The sequence below is a fragment of the Alosa pseudoharengus genome, unplaced genomic scaffold (genome assembly GCF_046254945.1).
Source record: "Alosa pseudoharengus isolate Yale_2024_CS ecotype anadromous, Long Island Sound unplaced genomic scaffold, YU_APseudo_1.1 YU_APseudo_1.1_scf_11, whole genome shotgun sequence".
NCBI lineage: Eukaryota > Metazoa > Chordata > Actinopteri > Clupeiformes > Clupeidae > Alosa > Alosa pseudoharengus.
The window spans coordinates 9,723,313-9,736,580 of NW_027468576.1; the positions used below are offsets into that span (position 1 = coordinate 9,723,313).

The 13,268-nt window shown below is 39.8% G+C and overlaps 1 protein-coding gene across 1 annotated transcript in view; it reads left to right on the top strand.

The window, feature by feature from the left end:
- sec16b (SEC16 homolog B, endoplasmic reticulum export factor) overlaps positions 1–12,839 on the top strand; it is a 28,400-nt gene extending 15,561 nt beyond the window's left edge. Inside the window, exons 18-25 of the mRNA XM_076277950.1 lie at positions 8,130–8,214; positions 8,443–8,811; positions 9,324–9,352; positions 9,539–9,655; positions 9,742–9,837; positions 11,016–11,133; positions 12,222–12,277; positions 12,451–12,839. Coding sequence (XP_076134065.1) covers positions 8,130–8,214; positions 8,443–8,811; positions 9,324–9,352; positions 9,539–9,655; positions 9,742–9,837; positions 11,016–11,133; positions 12,222–12,277; positions 12,451–12,459 — 879 coding nt within the window. The 3' untranslated portion in view covers positions 12,460–12,839. The remainder of the gene's footprint in view (positions 1–8,129; positions 8,215–8,442; positions 8,812–9,323; positions 9,353–9,538; positions 9,656–9,741; positions 9,838–11,015; positions 11,134–12,221; positions 12,278–12,450) is intronic.
- Positions 12,840–13,268: the final 429 nt, after the last annotated feature.

Consider the following 13,268-nt stretch of genomic DNA (forward strand, 5'->3'; position numbering starts at 1 on the left):
TTCCGATGTCATTTCTGAGTCATCTACAGATGTTCACCTCCCTAAATAGAACCTACTTCAACCTGTGTTATATCCTAGATGAGACTGCCTGGGTTATTTTGTTTAGATATTAGCCTATATATAAAACACATAATTGTAGCCTACCATTCAGGGAATAGGCATTTAAAAGAGAGACAGAGAGTGATATGACTAAGAAATGACATCGGGCGATGGCAGTGCGAGATGTTCAGAACGTAAGAGCTAAAACTTCTACAAACTCACTAACATCCACAGCGGAAAAAGAAGGTAAGAAAAATAGTCGGAAAACTTAGATGTGTAAGGCAAGCAAGCAAGTTTGGCGGTTGTTACTAAAAATGTGAACATGCACGTTGCATTGTTGTGCGGTGGACTTTCAGAATGAATGGAGTCGGAGTTTCTTTAATATCGAGGCGTCATATTTGTCCGATGGCCTGCTATAAAATTAATTGCGATGTCTGTCTGAAAAAGACGCGCTCGTGCAGTCAAAATGAATGGGAGTCTTCAGAACAGGCTTGTCAGTCAACCTGACATAACAGTGTGTAAAGTAGCCTATAATGTGAATGACTTGTTATTTTATCAAGGATTTCTTTCTTTTTGCAAAAAATAAAGCACAATAGGCATTAATTAGTAGCTGCTGAAATTATGTGGCAAATTGCGTTTTTTATTACAATGATAAAATTGTAAAAGGACGTGACCGAAGCTGAGGCAAGCCAGGCAATAGGCCTATAGGCCAGACGGTAATTGTAAAGCAATTTACAAAAGATTCACTGAACAAAAATGCTGATGTGGTACATGAAAATGTAGCTAAAAATGTGGAGAATGCAATGCAATCAAGCATTTTGGACGATATATTGTCACAAGCTGGCAGAATAGGCAACAGGCCGATGTGCGTTTTATTTGGAGACTGTTTTGCGCGACAGAGACTGAGTTTGCTGCTGATATTCTGGGGATAGGCCTAGCCAATGTACGACTTTTGCCTTTTAATATATTTGCTGCATTAGATCAGTCTTTCTAGAACAGGCAAGGGCTTTCTAGCCTCACGTCAGCAGCGCTGCATCACCCATATAGCCTACATTAAAACAACCAGCCACCACCTCTAGTGTGTGTGCCTCTCTCGCTCAGAGGGGAGGGAGAGGCTGAGGGTCGATCCAGCATGGATTCTAAACTCTGTGGTGGATAGGATCTACAATTAGGTGTTAATAATATTACCACGCTAGGTCGAAGTACTCCCAAGTGCTATTGCGCCACACATTGTAGTTCTCATGTTTATTCGCTTGGAAAATCGTCACGTTTCATGTTGTGTGCCCTAACATTTTTCATCAACTACTCCTGCAACTGTATTTAAGTAGGTAAAACGTGGAGGTGTTTGAATACTGCTATGTGCCTCTCTCTACGGCCACGGCAGAGCCCGCTAGCATAGCAACATGCTAACACATTCGCGCCGCGCGACAGAGCGTTTGAGTGCACCTACCGACGCGGGAGAGGTACGACTCAACTCGTGAAAGTTACGGTAAGAACATATATCACTACTGATTTTGGGTGGCGTGTTCCTTTAAGCAATTAGAATCCTATGGCAGGTGTTCAGGCCACCTGGATCAACTGCCAGTCTCAGGTTTTAAGCATACAAACTGGCCCTATTAAGACTACTCATCCTGTTCAACTGCTTCCTCTGCCAAAAACTGTTTCAAAATAAAAGTCCTCACTACAATATTTCACTATTAAACAATTTAACCCTTTAAACTACTGAACTTTTTAACTGTTCAGCCATTGTAACTGTTACTTGTCATCAACTATGACTCCTACCCACTGTAGCTAGTTAGCATGGTTAACATAGTTAGCATTGCTAACATTTTTAGCATTTAACAAGGTTAGCATAGTCAGCATGTTAGCATTGTTAACATGCTAATTAGCATTTTTAGCAAAACTGCTAAAATGATTAGCTAACTTAGCTAAGTAACATGGTTTACATAGTTAACATGTTAACATTGTTAGCATGCTAGTTAGCATAGTTAGCATAACTGCTAAAATGATTAGCTAGGTTAGCTAAGTCACATAATTAACATAGTTAGCATGTTAGCATGCTAGTTAGCATAGTTAGCATAACTAATAAAAATGATAAGCTAGGTTAGCTAAGCCACATAGTTAACATAGTTAGCATTGCTAACATAGTTAGCATGTTTAGCAAAACTGCTAGAAAACGTTAGTTAAGTTAGCTAAGTAGCATGGTTAGCATAGTTAGCAATGTTTATCAAAACTGCTAGAAAACGTTAGCTAAGTAGCATGGTTAGCATGTTAGCATTGCTAACACTGCTAGAAAACATTAGCTAAGTAACATGGTTAGCATAGTTAAAAATCTTAGCATAACTGCTAGCAAACATCAGAGCCATTCCAACTTTTAGTTATCATCAAATATCTACCTATACACAGCCATTAAACTATTTGAATATCAACATTCATTAAACTGCTAGAAAACGTTAGCTAAGTAGCATGGTTAGCATGTTAGCATTGCTAGCACTGCTATAAAACATTAGCTAAGTAGCATGGTTAGCAGAATTAAAAATCTTAGCATAACTGCTAGCAAACATTAGAGCCATTCCAACTTTCAGTTATCGTCAAATATCTACCTATACACAGCCATTAAACTATTTGAATATCAACATTCATTAAACTGCTAGAAAATGTTAGCTAAGTAGCATGGTTAGCAGGTTAGCATTGCTAGCACTGCATTAAAACATTAGCTAAGTAGCATGGTTAGCATAGTTAAAAATCTTAGCATAACTGCTAGCAAACAGAGCCATTCCAACTTTCAGTTATTGTCAAATATCTACCTATACACAGCCATTAAACTATTTGAATATCAACATTCATTCAACTTTCTGTCTGTCAACAACTTTTAAACTATTTACCTTCAACTTTTAAATGGTCTACTTTTAAACTATCATTAAACTATCTATTTTAAACTAGCTGTCTATCAACAACTTTTAAACTATCTACTGTCTATGAACAACTTTTAAACTATCTACATTCAGCTTTTAAACAGTCTACTTTTAAACTATCAACTTTTATTAAGCTATGCAACCACCATGTCTATCCTAGCATCACCGTAGTAACCATCTCTGTATTATCTGTTTTAACTATACATGATATTTTACATCACAACTTTAGCATTTTCATGCACTGGTAATTCCTTGGAATTGCATTTCTAGTTATTATTATTATTCTTCCCACCAAATTTCTGCGTCTAATTCAGCTTTAACCGTTTAACGTAGAAACTTTGTTCAAATTTTGTAACGTAGGTCTTGAAAAGGACACGTGGGGAATGTATTTTCACTTTTGTAAACTTTATACTTTTTGAGATATTAATAAAAAACAAGCTTATTTTTCCCCATAGACTTTGCATTAGCACTATGACATCACAATGGACTAATTAACTTGATTTGCACCTGTATCAACTTCCAACTGCTCACTATTAGGACCCATCAAAGGGCCAGTTAAACTGATTGCACCTGTATCAACTGCTTTCTGCTTAACTAGGCCAACTCTCTCTGTGTCTCTCCATTCTACAAGGATATAAGGCACATTCCATCCAACTTTCTATCCATTCATCCTCTTCAAACCATTCACTCATCCACCCATTAAACTATCCATCAACATCCATTAAACAATCTGCCTATCAACATCCATTCAACTTTCTGTCTATCAACATCCATTACACTATCTACATTCAACTATACTCTGTCTCAGGCTTTAAGCATACAATCTGGCTCTCTTAAGACTACTATTTCCTCTGCCCACAACTGTTTCAAAATAAATGTCCTCACTACAATAATTCACTATTAAATAATTTAACTATTTAAACTACTCAACTATTTAACTGTTCAGCCATTTCAACTGTCAGTTGTTATCAACTGACTCCTGCCAACTGTTTCCAAATAAAAGTTTGTTTGGCATTTTATGTTAATATACAGTATGTTTATATTTTCATGCACTGGTAATTTCCTCAAATTTTCTAGTTTTTATTTAATATCTCAAAAAGGAAAAGTCTACAATAAGCGGTTCGAGTCAAATTAGGGCCTGGAAGAATAATAATAAAAACTAGAGAATGTAATTCCTGGGAATTACGAGTGCATGAAAATGGAAAAATGGCTGCTGAATAAAATATTGTTGAATATTGTTTAAAATCTAATCCAAGTAAAAAGATGGAGGTCAGATAGAGAAAAAAGTTTGGTGGGGAGTTGTAGTTGATGACAACTGACAGTTGGAATAGTTGAACATTTAAAAAGTTGGATAGTTTAAATGGTTAAATTATTTAATAGGGAATTATTGTATTGAGGACTTGTTTTGAAGTTGAAGTTGAGGACAGAGGGAACAGTTGGCGGGAGTTGTAGTTGATGACGACTGACAGTTTGAAAGGCTGAACAGTTAAATAGTTGGATAGTTAAAATGGTAAAAAATGTTAATATAGAATTATTGTAGTGATGACTTTTATTTTGAAACAGTTGTGGGCAGAGGAAACAGTTGGCAGGAGTCATAGTTGATGACAACTGACAGTTTGAAAGGCTGAACAGTTAAATAGTTGGATAGTTAAAATGGTTAAATTATTTAAAATGGAATTATTGTAGTGAGGAGTTTTATTTTGAAACAGTTGTGGACAGAGGAAACAGTTGACGGGAGTCAAAGTTGATGACAATTGACTGTTGCTAGAGTAGTAGAGTAGTATGGTGGTTGCTATGCTGGTTGCTAGGTTTTAACTGTGAATGTGGTTGCTAGGCTGTTGCTAGGGTACTTGAAGTCGTTGCTAGGTTGTTGCTAGGGCTTCCATGGTGGCTACTATCAGAAATAAAGGAATTAATACAGTGGTTTGCTAGTATAATCATGTTGGTTGCTATGGAAACTGACATAGATGCTTAATTTCAATGGCTGCTAAATTGGTTGCTAGGTAGGTGGTGGTTTAATATAGTACTGTAGGCTAGAGGCATAGTTGATGATAACTGACAGTTGATTGTAGGTGAGACTTTTATTTTGAAACAGTTGTGGGCAGAGGAAACGGTTGAACAGGATCTGTAGTCTTAAGAGAGCCAGATTGTATGCTTAAAGCCTGAGACAGACAGTTGCTGCAAAGATCCTTGATTACTAGCAAGATAGAGCAACGTAATTCGTTACTATGGGAGCAAAACGGGACAGTTCCGGTCTGCATAAGTGGGAGTGTCACCTTACGTCACTAAATAAACGTTCTCTCTTAATAAGCAATAAGAACAGATAAACATAATTGTGTTCACAGTATTATTGTCTATAATCATGTATGATACCAATGAATCATTCTTTAGGACATGATATGAATAATTTAATTAGTCATGTGAACCGAGCTAGCTAACGCTAGCTTAAAATGCTATACAAGTGGATGGGAGTTGCTATGGCAATACAGCTATGCACTAACAAGTGACTAGTAGTTGAAGGACTTCGCTTAAACTTAATATACTGTTGCAAATTCACTTGAGTATAAACTAACCAATGTCAGTAATGTTATTCAGCTAGTTGTCATTTCAAAGAAATTACACTTCTCCGTTTAAAATGTTACCTTAGCTAAGAGGCTAGCTAGCATGCTAACAACCGGACAGTAACTGGCAGCAGCATGGTCTGATATTAAGTTATTTTATTACAAATCCGAACGCTAAAAAATTACACTTTTAGGCTTGAAATGATCCCAAACACTTACAGATTATGACAACATTTTCCAAAAAACCCTCAACAAATCCAGAAAGACATAATGACCAATGTATTGGTAAAATTCCACAAGTCTCCATTGACATTAGTGCAGCGAGGGTTTACACTGGTCTGCATAAAGGGGGATTTTCCCCCCTCCCCCTTGCAATAATCGAACGCGGAAATTGTCGAATGTTTGCGCCTCTCGCTCCGCTTTAACCAAGGGGGCAGGCGAATTCCCGGAAGTAGAAGCATCGATGTAGCGGTGGTTATCAACTCTCTGCTAACCCCATAGAACGCCCATCCATTTAGGATTTTTTTGAACTCCCATAACTTAATATAACATATATCATGTGCCGATATTTTAGCTTCTGTGTTATCTACATAAACAATAAAAGGCAAAACAAGACTCGACTACCTCGTACGTAACGTTAGGTTCCCGTAAGAAGAATGTTTAGCATGTCCGGTTGAAGGGAAGCTAACGCACTGAAGGGAGATAACCGTATTGTTTGGATAAGAAGCGTAGTCCAGCCAGCACGGAAACTCGTGAACAAAGCTATGTAGCCTACAATAGCATTGTAGCCTATGTTAAGGTAAAGCATAGAGGCAAGTAAACCTAATGGAAAAACAGTAGTTTTACCGTTAGGTAGTCTAACGATAATCATTTCAGAAGTTTTCGATGGATTGACGTAGGTCAGAAAAGTGGAAAGAAGATTAGCCTCAAGGCTATAACTTTTTTGTTTTGTTTTACCATGACTGTTTTTGAAGATAATCATGTGTGGTAGTTTCAACATTAACACGACTTGATAACGTTATCACTTGTGAGGATGATATTAATAATAATACATAAATAAATGTTTAACTTTGATGACTTTGAAGGCGAAGGAAGTGTGAGAAGAATTTCTGTGTAGCCTGTCTATCATATGAGTTACAAGATTCAGTTCGATGGCTAACGTCACGAAGTTAAGTGCGAGTCTGCGCAGTACTGGGGGGACCAACTGAAAAATGACTCAGTACCCTCCCATTGAGAACGACGGAGTCTGTTCGTCCATTTCTTTTACTGTCTATGGCTTTAACCCTCTCTGGTTGCTGGAGGTGGCCGGAACCAAGTGCCCTATTGTGATGCCATAATCGAGGCTCAATGTATCTCCACACTTCATTGGTAGACTTCCGAGGGCCCTGACATTTAAAACGAGACATTTAGAACTTTGAAAAAGCACTGGTAGTTTACTTCACTAGCGCCAGATTTTGGAGTGCAGGGGACAAGCCGAGATGGGCTATGAGACATACGTTCACACTCGGTATCATGTTTAAACACACTTTAGGTCAATATCACACCGGAATTCTCCTTTAACGAGTCGTTTATATTTTTAAAGGTTTCATATTTTCCTGTCTACACGGAGACTCCACTCTGTAAGCTTTTTAGTTTTTTTGAGTTTTCATACATAAAATACTGTTTCACAAGCTGGTCACACACAACTATGACCACTTGAAACCTATTGAGACCCCCTATACAAACAGACATTAAAAACACTTGATTGGAAAACTAACACCTACAGTATCACCACTGTCTCATTGTCCCAACCTTAAAACACAAACTTAAGACCTGGCTCAAAGCAAGCCGAATATGGGAGCGTAGGTATTGTGTGATAATTGTATTGTATGATTTTCTGTGTTTTTCTGTCTTAGTTGTTTTATTTTTACTGTATGTTTTATTCTAGGTTGCCCTGTTAGGAACTGGCTAGGGTCAGCAGATGAAAATTAACTCTGGCTATTTGATTAATGAGCACTGTCCCTGGAGCATTAAAGGGGAACTATGCATTAATTTGCCTTAATTTAACAACTTTTTCTGGGTTGAATGGTGGCCGTCTCGCACTTTTGGTCCGACGAGCCACCGGCCACAGAGTCAGAAAGTCTCGCGGACTCACGATGTAACAAATTGCTTTACGGCTCTACAGACATATTACACGGCAGACACCGGCTAGAAAAAAGGTAGCGATGGAGTTTCTCAGACATTCATCATGGCAGAGCCAGCAAAAAGAAGCAAAAAGCAGGTAAACCGTTGTCGAATAGGGAAAGAGGGGGGGCAGACTGACGAGGAGTGTCGTAAAATATATACTCTGGAAAGATGAAGGGGGGAAAACTACAAGCAAAAAGCGACAGTTACAGTTAGTTACAGTACATTAATTTTTACTGTACTCCCCCAAGTGTTGCTGTTAAGACTTAGCTGTTCACTTTGTCTTTGTGTTTTAGGTTTCAGACATGCTTATAATCACTTACACATTGAATTCAATTGATGTTTTAACTCCAAGTAACACAGAGGCTGACATTTTCTGACATGATCTGGCAACATGGCTTTCCTTTCAATTGTTGTTATAACAGTGACTTAGAAATATATATTTGCTTAGATGAAGCACTGGGTTTGTAATGATCCATACCAGCCAGCTGGAGTGGAGAATGCTGTGGATCCTGAAGAGAACAGAGTTGGCTCAGGTAACACCCCACCCCACCCCCTTGACCCAGTTTCCAGTATCAGTCAGCAAATCTTTCTCTGTATATCCACTAGGGGGCTGTGTCACACTGACCATGCTCCGGTGACCGTCTTGCTGGACATGACTAAGCCAAATGCACTCACCAGCTCTGTATAATTCCTCGAGTTAGTTAAGTGTGTCAGTGGGGAACGTTAAGAATGTGTGATTCCTGTTTATCCCTCTGCTGTAGGTGTGCACTCTGACAATCAGCATTATGGCGAAGGGGCGTGGGCACTCACTGCTGCTGCCGCTGCCACTGGCCTGCCAGACTCCCTCCCCGATGGGGCCCAGGGGGGCTGGATCCCACAAGTGGACGGCCCTCCTCCAAGCACAGGTCAGCTGATGCAGGAGTCCCCACTGCTCACAGGCTACGGGCAGATGATGGTACCCTCGCTCACGGAACCCGGAAGACAGGCGGAGTCTGTGGCCAAGCCTGTCCCACACTGTGCTGCTCATCACCAGGGTCCAAGTCTCCTCCCCATCCTGCCCAGCTCCTATTACCCCCCTCCAGGAGAGGCTCTGCATCCATCCCCCTGCTCTCCTCCAGCAGAGCCCCAAGGTCAGGATGGAGGACAAAGCTTGCAGTCTCAGTCCTCATTTTGCTATAATCTCCACAAATATTAATATTTGTATTATGTGTGAATACAGACTGTTTGGTTGAACAGAAGGCACTTCTGTCTTTTAGCATACTTGAATGTATCATCCTGCTGAGTGGATCCTGCTTATAAAACAATATTAAACATATACTGTAGTAGAACAATATAGGCAAATTCTCTATACATCACTATTATCCCCTAGTTACCCTTGCATGTAAATTTGAAATGAATTGAGATATATAGCTCTAACCATGATATGTGTTGTAGTTTGTAGTATAGTACAAAATATACAAGGCAAATTCTAACACTGACATAATAATCGAAATGTTACATCACTATTATCCCCTACCTTGCATGTAAATCTGAAATGAATTGAGATATATAGCTCTAACCATGATATGTGTTGTAGTTTATTTGTGATGTGATTGTCAGTTGAATTTAAAGTGGGAATCACCACCTTATTCCTCTTCTGTAGGTCTAGGCTTCTCTTCCGGACCAGCAATGGTAAGTAATGAATTAGATCAAATCGTTATCTGACCTGTGAAGAACTTATTTGATGTCACATTTGTGCTTTTGATGACATACATTAAGTTGTACTTGAATTTCAAATGTTTCAAGTGTTCTGGCAGTGTAGTTGCACAAGTAAAAAATAGATGCCCGTGGGTCAAATGTAAACCTACGCTTCCGTAGGTGCCTCTCTACACAAATGATGCGACCCCGGGGGGCGGTGATTTGGCCGAGCCGACCCAGTTTCCAATCCTGCCAGAGCCCAAAACCAAGGACACAGCTAGCATCCAACCAGGCAAAGTGGGTGTCGCCTGCAGACCAAATGCCTACCCTCTACATAAGACATTGTTGAGCTTATGGTTTATCGATTATTATTCCTTTCGCAGGGCACTAAGGCGGGCTGGTTCAGTGGATGGTTCCGGAGCAAGGCGAAGGACACGAAGAGCAAAGAGAGTGATGTCGCCCCCCCTTCTGCCCCACAGGTATGATGTCATCGGCCAGACATTGGGTGTGTGTTTTTGAAGGAATATGGGGTAAGATCTGGTACATAGTGATGCACTCAGTGACAATCAAATGCAAATGGAATCAAATACAGCACTGAGCTGTTTTGGTCAGTTTCATGTGTGACATGAAGCAAAGGTGCAGTAAGCAAATGGGCTTTTTGCATTGGATTTCTTTTTGCATTTTGCAAGAAGTAATTCCCTAATTTTAGATGCACAGTTTAAATCATATGACTTGCGATCCATTACCACATTGGGAATTATTCTAGCAGCCTTTCTTGTCAGCGGAGGATAATGAACTCTAAAACATCGTCGGTTCTGAACCTCACTGCTCATTCAGTATCCTCTTTTTTTAACTTTTTTATTTATATACTTTCCGTTCTGCTTTCATTTCTACAGCCTCAATATTACTAGTTGAGAAAGAATGAATGAAATAATGAAATGTATTGATGCTGAATAAGGCAAAATAAGGCTTTGGAGTTATATATATATATGGAGTTATGGATATAACCAATTAGAATTAATATTATGTTTGAATTTCTTATGCACAGATTGTCTAATCCTAGTGTATATGTGCTAGTCCTAGTGTATTACATTGTACTTAACAGTTTAATAACTATGTAACAAAAACTGGCAAGGACTAACAAGGGCAAGAACATTTTTATCACATCTAGCAAACTACTATTAGCAATGCTTGAAAAACAAACAGTTTTAACATTGTAATATATGGATATAATATATAATCTATTAAATGTATAGATTTATAGATTTTATAGATTATGTATTATATTTACATATTTATTCTGATATTTGAAAACAACCTTTAAAAGGCGTAATTCTGTTGTCACTAACACAGTGTTTTGAAGAGCTGTAGCCTACTACAGCCCTGCTTCTCAACCTGTTAGTAGGTCAAGCCAAAAGCTAACATACTCACATTGTGTGAGGAACCTTTTATACCAACATTTAACATTAAAGGGAGTCAGGCTCACAAATGCACAACTAAATATTTCATCACTTACACTGTTATGTTATTAATTTGTAAGTTTTGCTATGTGAAAAAAAGGCACTGTGTGTCTTTAAAGTGGTGCTTGTATAACTGGCCCATTTTGAGCGAGACAGCAATGCGACTCACGAGGCACAACTTTTTGTACATTTTGCAGGAGCCAACGAGCAGTCCCATTTTCTCGTCGGGGCCACTTCAAACATCAGTGGAATCCTCTAGAACATTAAACGCTCCCCCTTTGTCCACAGGTGTCAACCCTTTCTCCAGACAAGCTGGTAAGTTCAACAGCCTGTTGACCTTAATAAGTATTGTGCCACAGTATGAGGTGTAGGTCAACAAAATATCATCATCTTAAAGATAGTGAACAGCTAGGGTAAAGCTAATGTGTGAAACTATCCTAGTGTCTTCACCCAGTGTATTTGGATGTGTTTGGGATGTTGTGGTGGTAGGCTATCTGTAATTTCTGCTCTCAAAGACAAAACAAATGGAAGAGTCTCCTGGTTGGTTGTATGCACAGCCCCCCTTTCTCCTTGCCAGAGTTTGCAGCTGTGTAGTCATGACACAGTAAAGAACTCAACTTAATGGGTCAAGTTCAGTTGCAAGGTACACGCAAAAATAAATAAAAAAATAAACCACAGAACAGACAAAAAACACTGGGAAGCGATGTTTAAGAGGTGTTATGAAAAATAAAAGCCACGTATTAGAAACAATGACCCTGGTTTGTGAGAACTGATTTTAAAAGAGTTTCTAATGGATGTTGTGGATGTCGTCCATGGATGTAGGGGAGTCCAAATCAAGAGTTACTTGTAGTTCATTCCATATGGCATATGTTCAAAAAACAAAACAACGGTCTAGCTCAAAACTCCTGATTAATGTACTTTTGCTGCCAAAGGAAAATTTGAAAAAGTGTGTTTCACCTCACTGTGTGTTCACTGGGAGCTTTGTGTGTTTCACTAATTCACGGATGGGATAAATACAGAGACCAAATTCTTTGTATACGCAAGTATACTTAAACCTGTAAACCTGATTTACATTTAGATTTTTACATTTACAAAGGAAAAGTTTTAACTACTTATAGACCCCAGCTTGCAGTATACTGATAGGTGGAACAAGCCTCTTTAGATGTGATGTCCAAAAACTCATACAATTTCAAGAAACACCTCACCTTATTGTCACAGAATAAGAATGTCAACTCAATTTTTCAACATGTAGGAAACATAAACAGAAGAATCTGAGGTCCTCTGAGTATAGCCAGAGATAGCCTAAATATAGCTTTTTATTACTGCATATTCTATATTCAATCTGTGTGTGGGACTGCCAAGGACATTTTTCTTCACGTGACACATCTTGTTTTCTCATTTAGCTGTAGGTCAGGCTCCGGGTGTATTCATGACACCGAAGCACGGGTCTATGCCACAGGTGAGTTTCTGTGACAGCTGCCCTTCGGCACATGGATCTGAAAAGCTAGTGTGTGTCTAGTGTGTGCACGTGTGTGTGTGTGTGTGTGTGTGTCTGTTTTAACTCTTGAAGCAGTACTCTACTGCCTTCCTAATGTTTTGCTCTTTGTTTGTTGTTTTGCTGTCTACATGCAGAGTGCTTAGCATAGGACAGGCCCAAAGGATTCTTCTGGATGAGGATAACCCCACGGATAGGTCAGCAGCAAGTAAAAGAGCATTCCAGACATCAATATTTGATCAAGCCAAAACAATGGAATTGTGGGACAGCACCATGTGGCAATTGGCATACAATTCCTTTTTTGGATACTAGTTTTGTTTTCCAGCCTTTGGAGGTTACATGCTGCTGGGCATAGGAGCACGCAGGTCAAAGTTGAAGGGTGGACGAGGGGGAGGAAGATCGGCTTTTAAGGGCCTGGCACCGTGAGGAAGCTCAACAGCTGAAGCCTTGTGGTTTTGTGCTGAGGGCTGGGAAAGGACTGCTTGGATCCCAGAGAGAACGAGAGACTGTGGGGTTGAGGTTGGTGAGGGGGGCCGGGCGGTGGGGGTGGGGTGGGGGATCTGTGGTAGTAGGGGTGGGGGGTGGGCTTGTATGAGGTTGTGGTGGTGGTGGTGGGGGGGGGGGGTATTGCTGTTGACATGCTTGATGTACCCCAACAGCCTCATCTTTAGTGAGGCAGCATGTTTTGTGTCATCAGCAAAAGGGCAAAGCAGGATAAACACTATATGACCAGAATACCCACTTGAGCATTCTTAAATCTGCACCAGCTGACTGAGCATGCTGCCCAGTGTTGTGCGGGTGTGGAGGCCTGGCTCGGGGATGGGCTGGGGGATGGACCATGGGCGGGGACAGAGGAGGTGCTCAGCTCACACATGGGAGTAAGGGTGACAGGCTTGGCTTCGCTGCATGGTGGTGATAAGTGCCAACAGCCAATAACACATACTTTACATTCTGC